Raw genomic sequence first — 26239 nt, forward strand, 5'->3', positions numbered from 1 at the left:
GTCAAGCCGTGGAAGTCTTCATTTTTCTTCGAAAGATAATTGGAAATCTCCTTTTCCGTAAATCTTAGAAATAATTCGAACAATTAGATCCTACGTAGTTGTCAAGTGTGACTGTGCAAAGTTTGAGTTTGTAACTTAAACGCTGAAAAATGTGTAGCCAGAATAGAGCCTTCCTTCTGTGCAAACGATTATCTAGATGAAGAAAGGATAAAAGAGAGGAACGGTAAGAAAAGGAGAGGAAAAAAATGGTAGTAGATTACACCCTGAAGAATAGGGTGGTTGCAGGGAGAAAAATTGAGAAGGAAAGAGGAACAGAGATGGTTACACCGGTAGAGAATGGTAAGAAGGAGGAAAGTGAAGAGGAAGTAAAGGTAGAGGGAAACAGGTTATAAAATGGGGGAGAGAGAGTAGATCTGCGAGCAGGAAAGGAGAAAGAGAAAGAGAAAGAGTTGGAAGAGGAAGAGAAGAGAAGAGGAAGGACGAAAGGTAGTAGCTCCTTTTTATGGTACCCGTAGGAGCAGCCGTACGTAATGCTGAAGAGCAGAGGGAATTTGAGCGGGAACGCACGTTACGAGGGCTTCTGCATCGACCTACTCAAGGAGATAGCTCACATGGTGGGCTTCGCCTACAGGATCGAGCTCGTGCCGGATGGCAAGTACGGCGTTTACGATTACGAGACCGGCGAATGGAACGGAATAGTCCGCCAGCTGATGGACAAGGTGAGTATGTGCGACGAAGATGCGTGCAAAAGTGCACGGAAATTTACATGTAACCGGCCGTGTGTTCCCCGCGATTCCATGGAAAGAGCACGTCCACGCCCCCAGAGTAAGTATGCGCGATGCTGGACACTTGGGATAGTTGGAGCCAGTGTCCTCTCCAGGCACGAGGAACCTGGAGGATCGAGTGTAAAGCACGAGGTTTAGATGACACGAGGAATGCTTTTGGAATGGGGGTCATTGTATGTATAGGATGGGATATGAGCGAAATAGTTGTACGAAGGTATTTCTAGAAAGGGGAGGATGAATGTTTGAAGGTACCAGCAGAGTCTATTTATCGATGATGAATCGCGAGGGAAAGGTGTGTTGAAAATTGATTAAATGTTCGTTAAGATCGTGATAAATATCCTGGGAGAGAGGGGTTAACTGTGCTAATGAAATGATAAAGCGTCGGAGGTGTCTTCCGTGAGAACGGAGCCACGCATGTATCATTTATATAGGAAAATAATGATACCGAGAATACGGAGGAGCTTGGCGTAATTGCCAAGGTGCCCGTCTTCGGACCCTGAAGGTCCTGGGTTCGATTCTCCGTTTAGTCGCGATTCCATTTTTCATCGGAATTCTTCTTAATTAAATCAAATATACCCCTGGCACAACACGATGCAGTATTTAAAAAATAAATACGTGTACTAAAAAAGAAGAATAAAAAAGTTATTCCTCAACGTTCAAGCGGTGTAATCATAATAAAAGGGCCGGGCAATCCGTCGTGGTTCATGTTTCGTCCAAAAAAAAAGAAACCCTCCTTAATTAAATAAAAAACTGTGTGTACCTCCGATAAAATTGAAACATTCATTTTTCATATAAATTCCTTCCTAATCAAATAAAACATACCCGTGATATGACAGAATGGGGGATATCTGAACTATTGATAAAAAATCCGATATATCCGTGGAAATAAAAATTATCTCTAATAAAACGTACCGAAGCGGTGAAACGACAATCGTATCAATTTTTCTTCCTCCTACACCCCTCTCCCTCGTGTTATTACTTCCTGTGTCGTGTACGAAACTCAAGTTTGCAAGTATAGACCAAGTTTTCGATAGCTACCGATAACGAAGATACGAGGGAGGGATGCGAGACGTTGGCATTCCAGGGGAGGAGGTAGTTTGCAATGCAAATCACGATTCGATGCAGCGGAACGTTGGAAATGCGTGTGTATGCATCGTTCGCCGACCGAGAAGCACGAAAGCGTGGCTCGCGTAGCTTCAGCCGTCAACCAGGATGTGTCCCAGGTAGTAGCAGCTGATACGCGTGCACAGCCGATTGATTAAGTGCGGCTTACGTCGCAGGTTCTCGCCACCTGGGAGGCAGACACTGTGATGAAGTTAGCAGCTAGGAAATGTTACCGACACACGAACGAGGAAAGAATCTTAGGGGAAAAGGCACTCTTTGTAGAATTTGAAAAAAGAATTCGTTTAAACACCTTTCTGTTCACAAGCCGCATTAAACATTTGATGGATTCAGGATGAAGTTAGGGTTGGTGCGTAACAGTCGCGAAAGTTACGTATGAAGTTTAGTTAGGAAACTCACACTGGTACACTTGAAACTTACTTTGTATAATTGCAGAGGAAATTAAATTATAGAGGTAATAAGGACTTTGAGAATTCTGTTTGTTGTTTGATAATTTTACGTTAGCGTTATTTGTTAATAAGTATTCCATCGTGATCTGTCAAATGTCTATCGAACAGAACGTCACAAGAATAATTGCAACGAATAAATAAAGAGGGCTGAATGCTTGAAACGAGATAATCTTCTTAAAGAAATAAAATATACACGGCACACGGGTCCGGCGTAGATCTATACGAGAGGAGGCAGTGTCTGAATTCCAGAGCCAGTTTCGCAATAAATCTGAAACGTCGGGATTCGTATCCGGTATTCTGCGAAGCTCAAGTCGAATGTGTACTTTACGGTGTAATGCATAATGGATGAATCCGGTGTTCGCGAATCTGTGTCTGTGGAACAATTAATATCGCGATTTCGCGGGAATTAGCGCGGCAATAATTTTCTCGCGTTCGCCCCGTTCCCGTTTCGCGTCTCGCGCGAAACACCGAAACCGAGGGGTAGAATCAACTTCAAAAGCGTGAACAACGAAAAATTTTCACCGATTCACCGTGTACAAATTTCCCCTCGGTAACTCTTTAACCCGGTAGCTTTCATTAGGTGAAATTACATCGAACGAAAGTAATTAACGGTTGAACGAGTAACACGTTCAAAACGGGGTTCGCAAATGACCGGAAACAAAGAGAAATTTGCTGCGGCTACCAGTTTTTTCTCTCCCTCACTCTTCCTCCGTATTTCTCTCCGTACTCAGGCGAGCACGACAGCTGGTACAAAGCGGACCGAGGCTATATCCTCGGGCCAGCGTTATTAATTTTGTCAGATGATCATTAATAATTTTCCCCCGGTGGAAGGAACGGAAAAATGCGACTTAACCACCACGATTTTCTCGCGTAATAAAGAGGGAGAGGCGAATGCTCGGCCTGAATCACCTGACTACTTAGCATTCCCTTTCGCCATTTAATGGTAATAGATGGATGTTGTAATTTACGCAAGCCTGTTGATTAATGAACGAGCTCCTTACCGGGTGATGCGGCCAAATAAATTACTACCAATATCGTGGAAATACCTTATCAGTGAACGTCCCGACGAATGAATAAATAATTAAACCTTCTCCTATTTGAAATTCTTCTCTGATATTACGAGAGTGAGAGAGGGGGAGAGACCGATTTGTCCAATTTAGTCCGTTTCTCTCGTAATTCAAACGACGTTACGACATAGCGATCAAACGATCGTAATGGGTAGGGGGAGAAAAACAAGGTGGAAGTTGGACAAAAATCTCTCGAACTCTCTAGGTACAGGCGAGAGGGAAAAAATTCTGGCTCAATCATCGGGGATTCCGCGCGAAGAAACGCAGTCGAAAAGTCGAGCTCGTCGTTCGGTTACGGTCGATCGGTCGACAAATTGATTTAGCCGGTCGTTTTTACGTTTACATCGCCCTCTCTCTGCGTTTCTCGTGGCGAAAAAAAATATATTTTCTACTTCCGCGTTTTCTTTGGCCGGCCCGCTTTTCATCGCTCCGTTCCAAGTTCTCCGTGAAATGTTCGCGAAAATACGAGCGATCGTTCGAAATATGACGGATGAAACGAGAGAAAGTATTGCACCGTTGGTAAATGTCAAAATACTCGGGGAAAATGGTCATAAAAATGGTCGCTTAACGATCAGACAAGAGAGCCGGGAAGAGAAGAAATCCGCGACGGACACGCGAAACGAAGGGTGAGCGGTTTCTTTCAGCCCCTGTTATCGGTCGTGGCCACATATACGGTTTCCAAGCGGCGGTAGTCAGAAATAAATCTGCCTAGACCGGTGACGTGTTCCATGGCACGGAGAGTGCTTTTCCAGACGCTGAAAAAGCACCGAGATAACGTATCTCGACCGCGTATGCATGCATCGTTTCACTAGTTCGTCCTCGGAACGTTTTCTTCGTTAAATTCTTTTTCATACTCTGCGCCAGTCCTTCCAGCGATTCTTCACTTTCTTTGCCAAAAGAGAGGGAGAGAGAGTTTGAAAACACTTTTCAGTGATATTTCACCGTTCAATTCGTCGAGGGATCAAAGATGTTGGGGGAAGTTCGTTTTACTTTTTTATTTTTGTTTTTTGTTTTTTTTTTTTGGAGAGAAATTTACGAAGGTTTCTAAATGGAAATGCTAAAGCGAGACGTAGAAATATGTTCCTGGTAGAGATTAAGCTTGAGCATAACACTCATAGGAGGTGATTTTAACGTAGACGTAGAGTCAGAGTCATAAAGTTTCAAAGGCAATTAGATACCCTGTCGTTTTACCCCTTGCTTCCACGGCAAGTTCTCTGCACCAAATGCACGTCCATTCTACAGTGACACCAGCACCATCATTGCTTCCGACACTCGAGAATTAGACGTAGGATATACAGATACATGTAGGAAGATCAGAGAACGTCAAAGAAGGTAGGAAAACGTACACGACTGTATGCAACCACCGGAAGTATCCACCGATCCCATTACATCTTTGAGAGTAACGGTCAGACACGCGGATCTACGTGCTTTGCGGTCAGGCTTCATCCTTGTACATGTTGTACTTTAATATGTAGGGTGGTTCGGTCAGTTCTTAATAGCTTCAGTTCCAAATTAAACAATTTTCAAATATTTAAATTTGCGACTTTGCAGCTTTTCAAATATTCGAATTTTCAATTCTCCAACTTTACAAATATTCAAATTTTTAAATTCCCCAATATTTAAGTTTCGAATATTGAAATTCGAAAATTCGCTTAACCTTTGAAGTTCGCAGATCCACGCGTCGAATCGTAACAAATTCAACAAATACCACACAGTTGAGTTTCACCCAGCATCACCGAATCCTCAGCTCGTAACAACATCAATTCCTCCGTTTCCGCCGACTAATCGAATCCGTTTCTATTCACAGAAAGCAGACCTGGCGGTCGGCTCGATGACCATCAATTACGCCCGCGAGAGCGTGATCGACTTCACGAAGCCGTTCATGAACCTGGGCATCTCGATCCTCTTCAAGGTAAGACTTTTTCATTGTGCCGAAGAAAAGAGGGTGAATTTCGCGTGAGCACCGGAATTTACCTAATCACTGGAAAGCAATTATCCTCGGTAGGGGAGCAATACCTTGAATGCGCTTAAGAAAATCGCTAGCCTAAATAAAACACCCTTTTAATCTGACCTGGTTCGATGCTAATGGTTCGTCCTCGTTCCAAGAATTCATATTCCTTACTTTCCTGCAGTATTCTTACTTCTTTCCAACGATTAAGCAAAATTTGATGCTTAAATATTCGAAAAATTGCTAATTTACAATAGAACGTTAAGACTGGTTAACCAAAAAATTTTCGTTCATTTGTTAAATTAAAGGAATTAAATAGACGTGACGAAATGGCGTCATTGCGCTAGTTTCTTTCCGCGAAGGAACTAGTAGGACGTAGAAACGGCCGTAACTCAGAAACGAGAACAAATAAGAAGTAAATTCGTGAGAACCTTTTATTGCTTTCCCTGCTGCGGTACAGCCTGAAAGTTATGTCCATACATTACGATATACTCTCTGTACTTCCTTCTTTTATTCCACTTTGCCTCATCTACTGCCTTTCGTCCGCGGTCACGAGTTTCTCTTATTATTATTGCTAGGATCATGGAACACTTTGGGTCAATACTTAAATCTCACGGTCCTCGAATGAAAATCGTAAAGAGGGTTTCCTCGATTACCAGGGCTCGATTCTAGTTTAATATCCTCTCGCGAGTGCATGAATATTAATTCTACCTTATCTTTCGGTCCCTTTACTGAAAATGTTAAGCTCCCCGTTTGAACTACTTTATTCTACGCCCTTTATCCATAATCCATTAACCCACCTCTACCCATTTGGTGTAACACCAAATGAGCCAGAAAATGAAAAGGAAAGATTAAAATGTGGAACCTGATCTACCGTATTTTGAAACGAGGTATAAATAATTTGCTCCGCGAATAATGTTCCGTAAATGTAAAATATTTCGACTGACTACCCCCGACTTCCGTACAGTATGGACAATTGCCGATAAAAAAAAAAATAGGTATCGAATATTTTTTCGACATCTATACCGCGTACCAAAATTCCATCGAGATGGGTGACTTTCATTTCGAAATTTTCTCATGTGGATAAATACGTATTCCGACGAAAAATGTCCCATAAAAATGTAGTAACATTTTTCCTAGAAAAAATCTGCAATTATTTGTGAAACAATTTTAAACGATCCATCGATTTCAGAGAGAGCTGCAGCGTCCTTTTAAATTTCACGCGCGAAAAATAGATTTGATCACTCTGCAGTTACTTTCTACAAACGCTCGACTCCATAATTATAAATATTCCCAGGAATATAAAAAACGCAAAAATGAGACAAAACGATCTTGAGCAAGAGCTGCAGCAGCCTTTTCAATTTCACTCGCGACGCGGAACACAGTTCGCGTCAATCGACCAAAACGAAACGTACATCGTTTTCCTCGATGTATCGTCCGCGATTGAAACCACGTTTCAGAATCGATCCAGACACGCGAAAACCGTACATATGTATACGCTATAACATACGTAACCAGAGGAATCGCTGACGAATTCGTCATGAATCGACTAGAGGAATCTCTTCCGTAACGCGTCCTCGGTGATAAATTCACGACTTCGTTGTCGATTGATGTACGCGTGCCGCGTGCCGGACCGACGATTATTATTTCGTGGCGCGTGCGAAATTGACGCGACGGGCCACGCCACGTGTCGCCACGAGCTAATTAGAGCGACTCGCAGGTGATGGCGCGCGGATAATTCGATTAGCTGACGGTCCCGGCCAACCGAGAAATTCGATTTCTGTTCGACCAGCCGCTCCCTCGTTCTTTCTGTTCACTCGATCGTGCGGAACTCTGATGCCTCGTGCTACGTTGATTTTCGACAAGCAGCCGCTAATTTTGTCCAGAAATATTTCGAATGTCCTTTTTTCGGAGAGACTGGAAACTTTCGAATTGTGAAAGGACTGATTGATTGCTTCGATATTTGTTAACACGTGTCTCTTTACATTTTAACCCTTTCGCTACGAAGAGCTGCGACAATACGAGAAATATTTCTTATAATTTAAATGTCGTGAAACTGTCTTTATTTTTATGCCAGCGTTGAGTAATAACAGTTTCGTTCAGCACACGAGTACTTTTCGTCTGAAACGTGTCGCAGCGAAAGGGTTAATTCGAATCAATCAAAATGAATTTGAACAGAGGTGAAATTACCGTTACCTTTGACAAATTAAACAAATTCGCTCGCGAATTTTCGCGATAGAATGCGGCAAAATGAAGGTAAACAAATGTTCGACAAATTGTCGTGAAAGTAAATCAATTTCAGAGGATATATGTTTGATGAAATACGGAAATAGTATCGGTACATTGTGATCGTGACAGAGGCTGGAGAAGAATAACGACAGCAATAACGAGGACAGGATGAAACGTGGAGACAAACGGTCCAGTCTCCTCCTAAATAAAATTTCCTAGACGATCGTACCTCGTTCCAGTCTCCTCAGCCTCCTTTCCACCTGTCGCTTGTCTTTTTTCCCGGCTATCCATGGGAAAACCAATCGTTCCTCGTTCGGCCAAATTTACGAGACGATCCTACCAGTTCCTAACTTTTTCTCCTTCTTCTTCTTCTTCCTTATTCCATTTCTCAGATCGCGAAGGAGCAAACATCGTACAATTGTAGTTGATTGTCGTTCTGTTGCTTAAAACAGCGAGTAAGGTAAAGGTAAATGTGCTTGCACTTGTCCGTGTTTACTTTTATTTTCCATCGGTGCAACCATTCTTCTAATTTTGTGATATGTTGCTGTAAGTTATCATACGCTGTCTTTGGGTCATTGTGGGCAGATAGTATAGCTGTGTCGTCTGCGAATCAGACTGGTTTTATACAGTTTTTTTGCTAGGTCATTGGAATGGCTGTCTATCCTTTTTTTAGAGCTGTCGCAGCGACTAGTGATTTCATCAGAAACTTTTTTAACTTGGAGGTCCTTCCGAATGTCGTCATTTCGAACATACCATGGAACATTGGTTACTGTTCTAAGAATTATAGATTGTGTCCGGTCGCGCAGCCCACCGGCCAGTCACATATCATAAATTAATAAACAGTCCTTTCCAACCGTCTTCCTAGCCCCTAACAAATTCCTTCCCTATCATAAAATAGTTCAAGTCGCTCCCTGGTCATGTTTCCTATCCCTTTCCCCTTTCCGGGTTTTCCCCAAATTATTTCAACTTTTGCCCACCACCTTCACCCTCACGTTCTCCTTCCACTAGTTTCCTTATATCCAGTCACACCACCGCATTTTTCGAGACCTTTTCCACCACCTTCAACGTCCAACCAATCAGAACACACACCGACCTAATATATACCCACGCACCACCACAAATAAAGAGAGTTCAAAAATATTCTGACGGAGAGAACCTATTATTCACCATCACCACACCAACTACTAGAATTTCGCCCTTCCGGGATTAACACATCGGGAGCGCAACGATACTAACTGAGTTCGAAGCTGAAACCAGTCTCGTTCACGAGTAGAGTATCGTACAGATTGTAATGACTCAATTTGAGCAATGTGGCTTTTGGCTGCCATGCCTCACATCTCGATGCCATAGGTCCAGATGGGCTTTATAATTGTTTCGTAGATTAAAAGTTTATTGTCAAGACTTAATTTAGATCCTTTGCATGTAAGCCAGCACATGTTTCTCCTCTTGATGCGGATTTGGTCGATTTTAGAACGTATGTGTTGTTTCCATGTTAATTTTGAATCCAAGTGTAGTCCCAGGTATTTAACTGATTTGGTTTGTGGTACGGAAGTATTGTTGAGTTTAAGATCCGAAATAGTACCCTTCTTTAAGGTAAAGGTAAATGTACTTGCACTTGTCCGTGTTTACTTTTATTTTCCATCGGTGCAACCATTCTTCTAATTTTGTGATATGTTGCTGTAAGTTATCATACGCTGTCTTTGGGTCATTGTGGGCAGATAGTATAGCTGTGTCGTCTGCGAATGTAAATGTATCAGTTTCAATCATGGTTGGAATATCTGCTGTATATAATGTGTAAGAAATGGAAGTAGAAAATGTGAAAGAGGAGAAATATATTTCAACGAACCGTGTACTTCGCCTTGTAAATACGCTAACATTCTTTAATTCATCGGAAACGCGTTTTTCAACGCGATAGAGCAGTTTAATTAATTCTCACCGGTGGTGGTCGGTGGTGGGTAATTAGTATTTTAGCAGGAGTTTGTTCAAATTTCGCGGCCATGTGTGCTCTTCCTAAAGCAAAGCGGAAGCTTCTCTTCTTCTATTTCCTTTTTCTCCATTTCTTTCCACCTGGTTGTTCGTAAATAACACGCGTTCCGTAACGGTTGGTCCCGAGTCGGGCAAATAAAATCGTACTCTCCTTGTTGTTGTTGTTAATTTATATCGCGGCCATATTAATTGCCAGCAAATTTTCTACACCGAGTCACTTTTTCCTCTCTCACTCTCGAGTGAATGCGTCGAGGACCGGACGGGGTCCATTCTTTCCACGCGAATCCTTGGAGCACGAGCTGCTCTGGGACAGCGATTCTCATTTCGGGTGCAATTGTGAATTCACCCAGTCTTCCTTTATTTCGATAATAATCGTAAATTGTATAGAGCCTGTGTAGCGAAACTGTAGTAACTGAACTCTGCAACTTTGCGGATATTCTTCCATTTTTTCCTATTTTTTTCGAGATATAAAGTTGAAAATAGTGCAACCAATTCTTTTTATATATTAAAATTGTGGCGGGTACGTCGTCGTCAACAAACCCTTACCGAACGTCGTTCTATTCTTCCACGCGAACTTTCCCTGTTCCAACTCCTTCAGATTTTAGTCCTCGAGTGGCCTAAGAAGCGCACACGTGGCATCCAGGTTCGCACGAGGACGAACGAATTTTCCGTTTCCACCAATTTCTCCACATCTATCTTTATCTATCGCTACTCCTGTCTCCCTGTCCTAACAAGATGAAAACCCAGTACGCCTACACCTCCGGACAGTTTGTTCCTTTACCGATCATCGCGACGTACCCGCCGAACCGCTGCCGCCGGGACAATTAACAGAGTAAACGATTGTATTTTCTGGACCAATTGTACGCCGACCATACACTTATACTTTAATAAATTGAGGTGAAGACAGTGTAACGACGTTCCTCACCCACCTGAAAGTAATTCCCAGAAAGATACGCTTATAATTCGTAATAACTTATGCGTTAAAAATTTCGCAAACTTGAGTCGAGGAATCTACCGATACTAATTTCTGATCCTACAGAAATATTCACCGCGTATGAAATGAAATTCTTCGTCGTTACTTGGAACAATCTGCAAAAGGATGTTTCGTATTGAAGTACTTGTACTAAAATATGTTCGATTTATATCCTGGCAAGAAATGAGAACCATTTTATTGAGAATTTCCTCCGAGAACAATAGAGAACGAGGAAACTATCCGTGGGACTCGTTTAAACTTTTAAACGTCGATCCATCTGTTTCCTGTCAATTGAAGAGAATAAGAAAAAAATGAAAGAAAGAGACGGAGGAAGGGAGAGAATCTTCACAGTATCGAGAAGCAATCAACGTCTAGGACAGGAGGCCTCGCTAATTAGTGTAATGCGACCGCTTAATTGCAATCAGCGTCGCGCCAGACCAAGCTGTCCTTTAATTATTCGATATCGTAATTGATCGCCCACGGAGAACGCGGGCTTGAACCGTCAAAGCTTTGGTTCTCGCCGCGATATTGCAATCTGTTGTTGCCGTGGACACGCGTTCCACAATTCCTCGCGATCTCCTTCCAGCAGCTTAACGAGCCGTGGAAAAAAGTGGAACGACTCGGTCGAGGCACGGTCTTTATTGGTTTCGCCACTTATCATTCGCTTAATTACGTTTTATTGGACACGCGGTGACGCGATCATTCTTGCAATCTTTATTATAGATTTATGTGTATCGCTATGTAAAAAGAATCCTTCGTTTTGGCAATTTAAAATTTTGAAAAATTTGTAAATTTAAATTTGAAATTCGTCGTTTCTAAATTTCTTTTGTTAACCCTCTATGGGCCGAATATTTGTCTTGACTGTAAAAGAATTTATGTAACGTAAAATTAGCAAATATCGACCTATAAATACGGAATAACAGTGAATTCAGCAGTTTCGACAATTTTATCATAACGAATACATATTGTAACTTTGAAGTAACAACGGTTATCAAGAAAGTTACTGGTTAATAAGGAGACATTGTACAACAAGACGTTTATGCCATTTTGTGGAAGAAAGTTCAATTATTTAATAAAATATCGATATATTAGTATGTGACTTGAAAGTTACACGGGCCCATAGAGGGTTAAATATATGGAGAGGTGCAAAGTACAAAAATTAAGGATTACATTGAGGCATAGCGCTAGGAAATATTCAAAACGCCTATATGCGATCTGAAATTCTTAAATTAACTTGCAATAATTTTTAAGCTTTCAATTTTCTGTTCATTTTCGCTTAATATTCGAGAGCTATGATTTTTGTATCACTGTAATTCTCGTTGAAACTTTGATCACAATTCTAGTATACTTCCTTATTCACTGTTTAAGAAAAATTCGAGAGTCGGTATCGCGTGCGTTTGAAATATTTATGACGGTTGTTTTCCTTAGGTATCCGTGTGAATTTGAAGGAAACCTCGCCAAGAAGATCCTCGACGTAAATTGGTTAAGTCAAGTAAATAAAACCCGTGGCTCGTAAATTCCGCTTGATAGACGGCAGGGATCGCGAATTTCACCGGTATCGAGCACGTGATGGATCGAGATATATCGACGGATTTACGACAGCCGCGCAAATGAAGCGGCTCGATAATGTTCCACTCTGCTAGAAAAAGAAGAAATAAAAAAATGGGGGGGGGGAGAGAAAAACCGTGGACGAATTTTCCGTCGCTTGTCAACCGCAGGGTATCGTAACTTCGACCGTGTTCTGTGGCCATTTCTCATCTCGCCACACTCGACCTCTTCCGAAGCTCACCTAGAACCTCGGGGCGGCTTTGAATTTTTAACTAACGCAAGAAATCGCCTCTTTCTTACGGAATTCTCTTACGAATTGAAGGAAGAAACAGGAGCAAAGGAAAGAAAAAGAGAAAAAATGAAAGAAAATTGCGGTAGCCCGGAGGATTGAATAGCGGAAGAAAGTCGTTGAGTACGAAGCAACCGGAGACAAAAGATTTACAGGGTTTATTCCTCTAGACGGTGATCGTCCCTGCTTTTCTTATTCAGCTCGAGACGTCGAAGGAAGCGTATATAAGTCTGCTCGTTACCGATGTTATAGTCTCGCGAACGGAATTAACTGATTTAAGATCGAACGCTTGTCGGAGGAATCGAACGGCTCGCGGGAATACCTCTCGTCGAAATGTGATTCGATTCGAGGAGGAAACTGGAGAAAATGACGAAGTTGAAGAGAACAAATACCTCTCGTGCAATTATATCGTCGAATTATATCCCCAGACTGGATTCGTTTTCGTTCTTTTTCTGCTTTTAGCCGACGATAAAAATGTGCACCGTTGGAAAATGGTCTCGTTTAGGGTAACAAGAGGGGGTTTTGGGAATGGCTGCTGATGGAATTACGAGGACGTTCAAAATTCTATTTCGCCGTCGTGATTTACCGGTTCATGCTCTATCCTCCCTTTCTAGAATGATCGCTAATCTGCTCGAGATTAAACGCGAACGACAAACGTATCGCGCTCTTCAATTTCGGCGCTGGCGAACGAAAGGGACACACACGTACATACGTGTATACACGCGCACACGTGCCCGGGATAATGAACTCGCCTGTTAGGTGGAATTTACGGGCACGTTATGAGGAGAGGGCACGGGCTGAAACGCGAATGTAATTGAAATGAAAATCGATACCGGTAGTGTCGCGCGTTCAATGCCAAGGCGCGCCAAGGGAACCCGGGGGGAAATGCCGATAGGCGTTCTACTTTGGTAATCGAAGGGGGATAATTGGCCAACTTTCTAATTGAGTCACTTTGATTTCCTTCGCGTGACTTTCGTTTCAATAAAAAGAACCAGAAATTTACGATCGTACCGTGATAAATATCGTCGAATGTGAAACGTCGAATTTCGAGTTATACTCAAATTGATCGTTCACAAGTGATTAGCTCAGTCTTGTACAATTACTTTTTCCTCGGTATGTCGAGTGTATATTTCGAGTTTTACCTTCGACTGTAATTTCCAAGTTTAGACTTGGATCGTTGGTTGTCGAAAGGATAAAGGAGGTTCGATTTCAGGTACCTACCAGCCATCCAGCCCGGCTGTTTTCCTTCATGAACCCATTGGCCATCCAAATCTGGCTGTACGTGCTAGCAGCGTACGTCCTTGTCTCGGTGATGATGTTCGTGGTCGCGCGGATCAGCCCGTACGAGTGGAACAACCCTCATCCCTGCCACGCGGGCTCCGAGGTCGTCGAGAATCAATTCTCGCTGGCCAATAGCTTCTGGTTCACCATTGGTACCCTAATGCAGCAGGGTAGCGACCTGAACCCCAAGGTACGCTACCAAGTTCTTCGTAGATGTTACCGTTAACATTCTGGACGATAAAATGGAACTTCGTCGTGGAAAATAATATTCCGAGGATCAAATTTATGATAAGGGAGGGTCGAGACGTGAGAACGTAAGAGTCAATGGTTCATGAAAAGCAGAAATTAAATTTCTAAGCTTCCCTTGAAAATTCTTTCCACTTTCATTTTGAATATGCAATTCAATAAGAACAGAATTGTAACTTTTAAGACGTTGCTAAGTTGCAAGTCCTTTTCAATTACAACCGATACATTCACTTCCCAGCTACTCGCACAAGGTAAAGCCAACGTGTGGAGTGCATATAGCAGTTCAGTAAAGGTTACGAAACACTAATAATTACTGAACTTACGCAGCAAACATTGTCCTCCGTGAAATTAGCTAGGAAACTTCTGCCGTCGTATCCGCTGTTAACAAGCGCATTAATATACGGAGAAAACACCGTGGGACACAGAAACAAGGACAGTGTCGCGACGCCTCGGGATCTGTGCTGTCAAGATCCGCTCTAAAAACAGCCGATAAATATTGAACGAGGAAACACGTAGAATACGTTTATTCGTACGAAATAAAGCTGCTTATCGCGAACCGTCCACGCCGTGGAAGCTCTTTCAATTCCGCGAATACAATCGTCGACAGGATAAACGGAAAAGGAAGAAAAGAAGAGATTGTTTGAAAAAAAAAAGTTATTCGAAGTGAAGATTCCTTGGAATCTCTCGATCTAGCAATTGTATCGCTTGTACCTACTCTAGCTCGAGCAGGTAATCGCCGAGACGTCGGAAGGACACCTAGAGATTGAGGTTCCCGAAAGGATGAAAGCTCGAAGAAGTGTCTCTACCGTTTCATTGTTCGATTAGCGGTGACGTGGAACGATGGCGACCGGCCTGTTTCATTAGGTAGAGTGAATTAAGCGAACGCTCGCTCCCAGTCCTCTGTTCAGGACTTAGAGTAGCTGGATTGCGCTAGAGAGATAATAGAATCTCAGGGGAGCTTTAGCGGGCCGAGGTTATTGATGAGGCTGCGATATGCCGCCTTTGTTCCAACGTCAGCGTGAACTTGATACTTGAAATTTTTGTGCATTCAGTTTCCTGTTCGTAACAGTTCGTTTCAGAGTCTTTGATATTCGGTGCATTTCCGATGAATTCCACAGCAGTGGAATGCAATATCGATGGAAAGGAAGGTGTCTTTGAAATATGAAATTTAGAGACATCTTGAGGGAAATTAATCGAGTATGGGATTTTTATTGAGACACGCGTTTAATTTGCTATTTAGGTATATAAAAGGAAAGTCTCTTCAAAATGTGAAATTTGAAGAAATCTGAAATTTACGTATGTTCAATTAACTCTAGAATAGTAGAGTGAAAGATAAGATCCTCGAACGAAAATTAAATCCTCGAACGTGATTCATTTAGGCTACGAGCACTAGGATCGTAGGAGGAATATGGTGGTTCTTCACGCTGATCATAATCTCCTCTTACACGGCGAACTTGGCTGCCTTTCTCACCGTGGAGAGAATGATCACGCCGATCGAGAACGCCGAGGATCTAGCCAGCCAAACGGACATCTCCTACGGGACGTTGGACAGTGGAAGTACCATGACTTTCTTCAGGGTAACTTCTTTCGTCACATGTTCGATGAATGATATTTAAAGAGTGTATGTAACACGAATAAATAATCGAAAGGACTCGATGATCGAGACGTACAAGAAGATGTGGCGGTTCATGGAGAACAAGAAACCATCTGTGTTCGTGCCCACCTACGAGGAGGGAATCCAGAGGGTCCTCCAAGGTGATTACGCTTTCCTCATGGAGTCGACCATGCTGGATTACATTGTACAGAGAGATTGCAATCTGACTCAAATTGGAGGGCTTCTGGATAGCAAGGGATACGGTATCGCCACTCCCATGGGTAATATATACAATCTTCTCTGCTGTATGAACAATTTTACCGAGAATAAACCTGTTACTTCTTCGTCTCCTCTTTTTTTCAGGTTCTCCCTGGCGAGATAAGATATCCTTGGCGATTCTAGAGCTTCAGGAGAAAGGAGAGATCCAGATGCTGTACGATAAATGGTGGAAGAGTCCTGGTGACACTTGCATGAGGACCGAGAAAGGAAAGGAGAGCAAAGCGAACTCCTTGGGAGTGGATAATATAGGTAGGATTTTTTGTTACAATTTCAAATTCCAATATTACTATTGTTATTTATTTCATTGTACAAGCACACTTTGTATAATTTAAGAATATATGCACATTTTACAACTTCTTTTTTATTCGATGTTTCTCAATCGTCGTTTCGCTGTTTCGACACTCTACCGCGGTTACCTTCACTCGAATCTCACCGAACCTCTTCGGTCAGCGTGAAATTCGAAGGAAGAACGTCCTGTCCGCTGACCAAGACCGATGAATACTTACGTATGCTGGAAGTTGAACGTATACTGTTGCCTCCTAGGTGGAGTGTTCGTCGTTCTGCTGTGCGGCCTGGCGTTCGCCGTGTTGATCGCCATCTTCGAGTTCTGCTACAGCACCAGGAGGAACCAACCGGCGGAACGGGTAAGTCTATCTGGACGATTCATCGTCGAAGAGCAAAACGAAAGAAGAAGAGAAAACAAAGAACACTGTAATAAAAAGGACGAAGATGAAGAAGAGAAAAAAAGAAAGGACACAGTTGAACGACTGTGGTGTTTCATTTCGATCCCCCCCCAAGTTACGATCACGTAGAACAATTTCCCCGATGATCTATCAGTTACCGTTTCTTGTCCGTAACTAAATAGATTCCGATTCGCGGATAGATCGCGAGGAAAAGGAAAAAAGAGAAAATAGAAACTTTTTTCCAGGCTTGAAACCTGTGCGATGCATGAGCTTAGGATTGCATGATTTTTTGTCACTTTTGTGTTCCATTTTGTGGCCGCCCGTTTGGACGCTTTTTCCGCGAAGCAGCATGAGCTCATCCTTCACTGAAGCATGCCGGCCGACTGCGAACGCACGAAGCTCATTTGTGTACCAAGGTCCGTCATCGTTTTCTTTTTCTCCCAATTTTTCCCACTTTTTTTAAGTAGATATTTCCTGCTCTCTTCCGAGAAGCTCGTAATTTTGCAACGAATTCACGTTCTTTTTTGTTGACGAGATTTTTGTACGAAGAATTACTATTACGGTTCCCTTGTTTGCCTATAAATTGGATAAACAGAGAGCTCCAGTATCGACACCAGCCTCTTCAGATTCTCTGCAAGGGATCTCTCAATCCGTACAGCAACAGCAGCAACAACAACAGCAGCAGGCACCAGCAGCGCAACAGCAGCAGCAGCAGCAGAATCAGCAACAGGAGTCGCTGTGCTCGGAAATGGCGCGAGAATTGTGCCGGGCGTTGCGCTGCCACGCGTCGTCGCGACGCCGACGCGCCTGCGAGAAGTGCTCGACCCATGTGCTCGGCTATCCGCCGGACAACCCCACTGCCACCCCCTTGAACGGGATGAGATCGCAGGCAAGACTTCTGCGTGACGTAGAAATATCGAGAAAGAAACAAATTCTAATTTCTTTCTGCGAAATTCTTGCTTGACACATTGCTGACGATATGCTACATTGGAAAGTTTTTCAAAAATAACTTATAACACTGAATTCGATAATAGAGATGAAGACGATGCGAATTCGCGTCTCCCGTCCGCAATGTGTTAACTTTCAACGCACAGTAGTCTGAAAATTGACACAAAGTGTGTATTTTACGTTATCAGTGAAAGATATATTTTGTTTGTCACAGAGGAGCAGCTTGGGTGTTCCCACAGTCGAACTGCCGCCACACATCCACATGCATCATCACGCACCACCACCACCACCGCCACACGGCTACGACGGAACTTAACTCACGACTCTCTCTTCGCACCACTTGTGATCACCTTTTAGGGCCTAATGAACGAACGAAACAACCAAAAAAATGAGAAAACCAAAAAAAAGAAAATAAGAAACGAACTTAGCTAAATAAAAAAGAAATAAAAACCGAAAAAAAATGTCCGAGAAGCAAGTACAAAAACGCATCAAGTGGCACCGGACGGGACAGAGGACCGACCAGTTCGTTATTCTTTCTCCCCCTTTTTTCTAGAAAAGATATTTCGACGTAGAATACCGCCGCGAGTGTCGCACGGAATATCACCGAGAGAGTGACACACACACGAACGTTGCACAATTTCTACTATCCAAAGGCGAGAGCATACATAGCTACCGTACTTTCTTCACCGAGATTCACTCAAAGAGAGAAAGAGAGAGGGAGAGAGAACGAACTCTCTTCACCTTCTACCGTAGAAGCTGCACCGAGACGATTGTTCGCACATATTGGTTAACACACGGGCGGGAAGATCGATCATGGAGAAGGCGTGGTCTATAACGAGAACGTATCTTTCTTACAGACCATGTTGTTTCTCCGTGTACTCTCTCTGTCCGCCTTCTCGCAATTTCTCACTTCAAACGCGTAGAGATATCGAGGTATTTGTTACACGACCAAAGGCAGTCGCTCGAGGAACCGGTGTTTCAGGATACTGCAACGTTTCCGTCGATTAATCGTCGCCGTTGAAATCTATGGAACTCTGTGGAAAAGAAACTGTAACCATGTTGAAATGAACGATAATATTGTCAAGTGTAATGTACACGATCCTCGAGTATCGTTAACGCCGTTTATTCTCACTGTTCAAGCGACCAGGTATCGATAAAAGAGGAAGTATTACGAATCGTCGAGGTTGGAATTAAAGGAAGACCAAAATTTTCCACCATTTTTCTTTCATTCTACATATACGTATAAGTCGAGGAGGGTTGGATAATTGATTTCAAGCTCGACGCTTCCTGTACATTCCATTTACACGCGAGAAGAATGTTCCGTAGGCATTGTAACGGACAGTCGAGAATGAGATCGAAGAGTAACCACATTTTCCATGCGGTTTTTCTTCCGTGTTATACGCGCGGAGAGAGAAGGTTTTAACGATCGATTCCGATCCTCGACTGTTCCTGTACATTCCGTTTCACGCGAGGAAATTATGCGTGCCCGATCGTAGAAATCGGAACAGCTGGATAAGGTAGCGGAACGTTGGTCAGGTCGTACGTTTTTTGCCCTTTTACGTCCACGAACCGCACTGTAACAATTCTTGCATACGTAAACGACCACACAGAGACGACACACGTTCGTGTGTGAATACCGCGGCGGTACACGCGAAAGTAGACCATCCTATTTGCGAGTATTTTAAGGTAAAAGAGATACACAGACACACACACACTCGGATACATTGACACACAGAGACACAGAAATACACCGAGGCAAGCGAGTAACTGTTTAGCGTTAATGGCGAGTACAAGCAAAAGTAGACGTTTGGTGTCATTTCATAGATAGACGGCGAATAAACGTAAGACGAGATGACGGATACGGATCACGTTCCTTTTTACTCGCCCCTTTCCCTGTTTTCCTTGGTGCATATTGTCAATTGGTCAAATTGATCTACTATTTTTTAGCCCATTGTATCAAATAAATGATATTTCGTGTTTGTACATTCTTCCGAGAAATTTTGTTTCACGATATTGTTTAGGAGTATTATTCACAGACCAAGTACAGGATAGACCTAAAACACCACAACGTTCTGGTATACCGATAGTGTCAAAAAATCGGAGGTTTCGTTATACACTGTACGATAATAGAGCGGTGAGTTTAAGAATTATATACAATCCAACCATTAAATACGGTAAAGTCGATAGATGTAAAAGATCCTCTTTTGTCAAATCCGCATATAAAGATATTTACATTCGATGGATCGACAGTATCGTCGAGAGCATCGTCAGAAATGCAGTATTAATCAGGTTAGTTGATTTTAATCATGGAAATCCGTTGAATTTTTCGCTTTTGATAATAGTTATTGTAAATTAGAGCATAATTGCATGCAGTAAGCAGTTTAAAATTGATACTTATAATAAAATTTTTAATGGTTTTAACAATACTAACGATGTAGATAGCAAAATAAAGTTTCTGCTTTATTTTCAAGTATTTTAATAGTAGAACAATTAATGTTTCTTGTTAAATAACAATTCAGATGGTTGTTTATAATTATTGAAAGTCTTAAATAAAATTATCGTATGCTTAACCTTAATAAAACTGCTCAATACGGTGGTTTTGTATTGAATTAACTGTCGTATTCAGTAGATAAGTCAGGAATTGTTAATAACTTTTATTAAAAATTAAACAAATTAATGTTTCCTTCGTATGAATTACAGATGGACCTTCCAGGACACCATGGGAATCAAGGAATAGACTTTAACATCGAGAAAACTGAAGAAATGCAATTATTTATTAACAAATCAATTATTTATTACAAGATAACTGTACAAAATGTATTTTACAAAAGGTTACAATATACCCGAATTGTTTTACAGCATTTTACAGTCTATATATCTCTTCCTTACACACCACGTCCATTTCCTTAGCTGGAAACTCATTGTTTAAACAATATTTCATTGCTAAATTAATTAAACTGTACAATATGTATTTTACAAAAGGTTACAATGCTCCAGTATTGTTTTACAGCATTTTACAATCTATTTATCTCTCCCTTACACGTTACATTCATTTCCTTTGCAAAAAACTCATTGTTTAAACAATATTTCACTGCAAAATTAAATAAACTGTTCAAAATGTATTTTACAAAAGGTTACAATACTCCAGTATTGCTTTACAGCATTTTACAGCCTATTTCTCCGCTACAAATCACTTTATTCACTTTTAATTGCAAATAACTCATTATTTAAACAATATTTCATTGCAAAATTATATAAATAAGGTCCGGGAAACCGCCAGAAAGGCGTTTTCATCGAAAAACTCGAAAAAATCCCGAAATTCCAGCGGAAACTACGAAAATTATGAAAAGATATCGAAATTCGGTGTGAGAATACCCTACGGGTGCTAAAGTCCTCGAGAATTCCTGGAAATGACGTCATTTCTCGGAAATGACGAAATTTCCAAGAATCGAGGCGATTCCAAGAATTGACCGATGGGCCTTTGAAAATTTCAGTTCTCGAGAATTCCTGGAATTTTCATCATTTCTCGGAAATGACCAGATTTCCGAGAATCGAGTCACTTCCAGGAATCGACCTCCTGTCATATCATGTTCGCCTATTAGAAAGTCGATTTTCGGTCGAATTGTCTTCCAAAATTTCAGTTCTCGAGAATTCCTGGAATTTTCGTCATTTCGCGGAAATGACCAAATTCCCGAGAATCGAGTCACTTCCAGGAATCGCCCTCCTGTCATATCATGTTCGCCTATTAGAAAGTCGATTTTCGGTCGAATTGTCTTCCAAAATTTCAGTTCTCGAGAATTCCTGGAATTTTCGTCATTTCGCGGAAATGACCAAATTTCCGAGAAATGACGTCATTTCTCGGAAATGACGAAATTTCCAAGAATCGAGGCGATTCCAAGAAGCGACCTCCTGTCACATCATATTCGCCTAATACAAAGTCCCGATTTTCGATTTTCGAAAATTTTTGGCCGAAAATGTACTTTCTAATAGGCGAACATGATGTGATAGGAGGTCGCTTCCTGGAATCGCCTCGATTCTCGGAAATTTCGTCGTTTCTCGGAAATGACGTAAATTCCAGGAATTCTCGAGAACTGAAAGTTTCGAAGGCCCATTGGTCAATTCTTGGAATCGCCTCGATTCTTGGAAATTTCGTCATTTCCGAGAAATGACGAAAATTCCAGGAATTCTCGAGAACTGAAAGTTTCGAAGGCCCATTGGTCAATTCTTGGAATCGCCTCGATTCTTGGAAATCTGGTCATTTCCGAGAAATTACGAAAATTCCAGGAATTCTCGAGGACTGACATTTTCAAAGGCCCATTGGTCAATTCTTGGAATCGCCTCGATTCTTGGAAATTTCGTCATTTCCGAGAAATGACGTCATTTCCAGGAATTCTCGAGGACTTTAGCACCCGTAGGGTATTCTCACACCGAATTTCGATTCCTGTTCACAATTTTCGTAGTTTTCGCTAGAATTTCGGGATTTTTTCGATTTTTTTTATATGTACGCCTTCCTGGCGGTTTCCCGGACTTTGTTTATATAATTTTGCAAGGAAATATTGTTTAAATAATGAGTTTTTTGCAATTGAATGTGAACAAAGGGGTTTGTAGGGAAGAAATAGACTGTAAAATGCTGTAAAACAATACTGGTATATTGTATCCTTTTGTAAAATACATTTGGTACATTTATCTTACAATAAATAATTAATTTGTTTATAAATAATTCCATTTCTTCAGTTTTCCGATGATAAAGTCCTTTCCTTGATTCCCATGGTGTCCTGCAAGGTCCATCTGTAATTCATAACAAGAAAACATTAATTTGTTTAATTTTTAATAAGAGTTATTAACAATTCCTGACTTATCTACTGAATACAATGGCTAATTCAATACGAAATCACTGTATTAAGCAGTTTTATTGAGGTAAGGCATACAATAATTTTATTTAAGGCTTCCAATAATTATAAACAATCATCCAAATTGTTAATTATTGAAAAACAGTAATTATCCCATAATTAAAGAACATGGAAGTAAAGCTAAAACCTCACTTTACTCTATGCACACTATAGGTAATGTTAAAGGAATGTATTACTTATAATAAATATTGTAAAATACCTGCTGCATGCAATTGTTAATTCAATACGAAATTAACGGATTAAGCTATTTTATTTGGTTAAAGCATGCAATAATTTTATATGAGACTTCCAATAATTATAAATCGCCATCTAAATTGTTATTTAACAAGAAACTAATTGTAAAATACCTGCTGCATGCAATTGTTAATTCAATACGAAATTAACGGATTAAGCTATTTTATTAGGTTAAAGCATACAGTAATTTTATACGAGACTTCCAATAATTATAAATTGCCATCTAAATTGTTATTTAACAAGAAACTGTAATTATTGCACAATTAAAGTACTCGTAAATAAACCAGAAACTTTATTTTACAATCTACTAACTACAAGCAATATTAAAGTAATGAAAACTTTCCTCATTATTTCCGGACTTAGTTTATTTCATTTTGAATTGAAATATTCTTCAAACAATTAGTTACTTGTAAGAGAAAGTGGACGTTGTGTGTAAGTGAGAAATAGACTATAAAATACTGCAAAATAATACTGGAATATTGTAACCATTTGTAAAAACAGAAATACATTAAGTGTTAGATTTATTCTGTAACACGTCTGTGATTCTAAGTTACTCATTTCATAATTTTTATTATTTGTTTAAATTTTTGTTTAATTTCAATGTGTAGTAGGGAATTTGAGTGATAAATATAGAAATTTTTGGTTACTCTATGTGATTAATTATTGTAAATTTCTTATTGGAAGATCGTGTTGTATCAGCAGTAGTCGTGCTTACCAGGAATGATAACTGTTCCAGGTATTTAGCAGAAAAGAAATGAGTAAGACAGTAGTCGTGCTTACCAGGAATGATAACTGTTCCAGGTATTTAACAGAAAAGAAATGAGTAATATAAGGAAAGGAATATGGGTGGACAAGGATAGCATTAAACAAATGAGTAAGACAAGGAAAGGTATAGTGTTAGACAAGGATAGAGAATTTTGCAAAACAGAACTATCGCCATCTCGCGTTTGGAAATCGGAACTACGACTTTTTAATAGGAACACATGATATAAACAGAGGTATTAGACAAGGAAAGCACTAGTGTGCAAGAAGGACAGAGAGAGAACGTTTCCTATTGGCTGGCGGGCCCCTAAGATCGGCCAATCAGGTCCTAAGTAAAATCGGCCAGGAAAGAATCGTTAATAACTCGTTAATTAGGATGATTCTGTGAACTTTTAGGATTGAAGAATGTAGTATGGACCTTTAGCTACTTTCACATATAATTTTTAATTCAATAGACCGTTTCAATAATTAGTTATTAACAATTTTAGTACGCGATATCGGAACCATACCGTTTACGTTTATACACGTTTACGGTTTTTCATTAATATCTCAGTGATTACGATGATTTCGTGAACTTTTGGCACTGAAGAATGTAGTATGGACCTTTAGCTACTTTCACATATAGTTTTTAATGCAATAGACCGTTTCAATAATTAGTTATTAACAATCTTAGTACGGGATGTCGGGAATGAGACCGTTTACGATTATATACGTTTACGGTTTTTCATTAATAACTCAGTAATTACGATGATTTCGTGAACTTTTGGCATTGAAGAATGTAGTATGGACCTTTACCTACTTTCTCATATAGTTTTTAATGCAATAGACCGTTTCAATAATTAGTTATTAACAATTTCAGTACGCGATGTCGGATCCATACCGTTCACGTTTATATACGTTTACGGTTTTTCATTAATAACTCAGTAATTACGATGATATCGCGAACTTTTAGTATTGATGAATGTAGTATGGACCTTTTGCTACTTTCGCATATAGCTTTTAATGCAATAGACCCTTTCAATAATTAGTTATTAACAATTTTAGTACGCGAGGTCGAAACCATACCGTTTACGTTTATATAGGTTTACGGTTTTTCAATGATTCCATAGCTTTCTAATAAATTCCCATGCAAGTAACTTCATGCATCTGAAAGGCAACTCCCTAAGCTACATTCTCATGTAATCTTTATTAACATATCTGTCATAGTTTTCGAGATATTAAACATTCTTTGGGTGAGTACTACTCTCGTCACATTCAAGAATATGGGTTTTTCATCATTTTCACAAATATGCATGATTTATTATGCACTTTCAAACATGGAGAATATACTATGGACCTTTATCTACATTCTGCAATAGTTTTTAATTGTATAAGTGGCGTGGTTTATTATTTATGAGCAATTGTTTATAAAAATTGACTATACTTGGGTACGACGAATAAGAGACTCTCCCATATAATGTTTTATAACTCTTAAACTAAACGGAATATATTAATAAAAATTATATAAGAATGTAGCTAAGGGAGTTGCCTTTCAGATGCATGTAGTTACTTGCATGGGAATTTACTAGAAAGCTATGAAATCATCGAAAAACCGTAAACGTATATAAACGTAAACGGTATGGTTTCGACCTCACCTAATAGAATTGTTAATAACTAATTATTGAAAGGGTCTATTGCACTAAAAACTATACGTGAAAGTAGCTACAGGTCCATACTACATTCTTCAATCTTAAAATTTCACGAAATCGTCATAATTACTGAGTTATTAATGAAAATGTCGGAAAAGAGATACGCTTGAATGCGACAAGTGTGGGACTCACTCAAATAATATTTAATATCTCGCAAATTACGACGAATATGTTAATAAAAACTATATGAGAAACATGCTAGAGGAATAGCCTTTCGAACGCATGTATGAAACTGCATAAATGATTTGTGGAAAATGACAAAATTAATGAAAAACCAGAAGGATGTACGGTATCCCGTACTCAATTTGCCGACAACCCGTACTAAAATTGTTAATAACTAATTATTGAAAGGGTCTATTGCATTAAGAATTATATGTGAAAGTAGCTAAAGGTCCACACTACGTTCTTCAATCCTAAAAGTTCACAGAATCATCCTAATTAACGAGTTATTAATGATTCTTTCCCTTACAGACTAGATACAGCGCGTGGGAAGCGGAGCATGGCTGCCCGCGGACCAATAGGAAGCGTTCTCTCTCTGTCCTTCTCGCACACTAGTGCTTTCCTTGTCTAATACCTCTGTTTATATCATGTGTTCCTATTAAAAAGTCGTAGTACCGATCACTAAACACGAGATGGCGTTAGTTCTGTTTTGCAAAATTCTCTATCCTTGTCTAACACTATTCCTTTCCTTGTCTTACTCATTTGTTTAATGCTATCCTTGTCTACCCATATTCCTTTCCTTATCTTACTCATTTCTCTAGTGCTATCCTCGTTATCCTTAGTATATTCGATTGATGCTTGTAATAAATTTTTAATGGATTTAACAATACTAATGATGTATGAAGTAAAATAAAGTTTCTGATTTATTTTTAAGTATTTTTATTATACAATAATTTGTGTTTCTTATTATATAAAAATTTATATGGCAGTTTATAATACTTGGAAGTATTAAATGAATCCGTTCAGGCTACCATAGCAATCAAGGAAAGGACTTCAACACCAGGAAATATGAAGAAATGCATTTATTTATCAAAAAATCTATGATTCATTATAAGACTACTGTACGAAATGTATTTTACAAAAGGCTACAATATACCAGTATTATTTTGCAGAATGTTACAGTCTATTCCTTTCTCCCTGACACACCACACTTACCTCCTTTTGTGAAACACATATTGTTTAAATAACATTGCATTACGAAGTGAAATAACCTAAGTC

General features: G+C 40.2%; 1 protein-coding gene across 1 annotated transcript in view; it reads left to right on the forward strand.

The window, feature by feature from the left end:
• The window catches only part of LOC108578057 (glutamate receptor ionotropic, kainate 2-like), an 80727-nt gene extending 62928 nt beyond the window's left edge, over positions 1-17799 (forward strand). The window contains exons 10-17 of the mRNA XM_017941315.1: positions 5231-5335; positions 13610-13867; positions 15303-15500; positions 15573-15798; positions 15881-16045; positions 16340-16440; positions 17075-17368; positions 17642-17799. Of these exons, the coding sequence (XP_017796804.1) occupies positions 5231-5335; positions 13610-13867; positions 15303-15500; positions 15573-15798; positions 15881-16045; positions 16340-16440; positions 17075-17368; positions 17642-17743 (1449 nt within the window). The 3' untranslated portion in view covers positions 17744-17799. The remainder of the gene's footprint in view (positions 1-5230; positions 5336-13609; positions 13868-15302; positions 15501-15572; positions 15799-15880; positions 16046-16339; positions 16441-17074; positions 17369-17641) is intronic.
• Positions 17800-26239: the final 8440 nt, after the last annotated feature.

The sequence above is a fragment of the Habropoda laboriosa genome, unplaced genomic scaffold (assembly GCF_001263275.1).
Source record: "Habropoda laboriosa isolate 0110345459 unplaced genomic scaffold, ASM126327v1 scaffold5, whole genome shotgun sequence".
NCBI lineage: Eukaryota > Metazoa > Arthropoda > Insecta > Hymenoptera > Apidae > Habropoda > Habropoda laboriosa.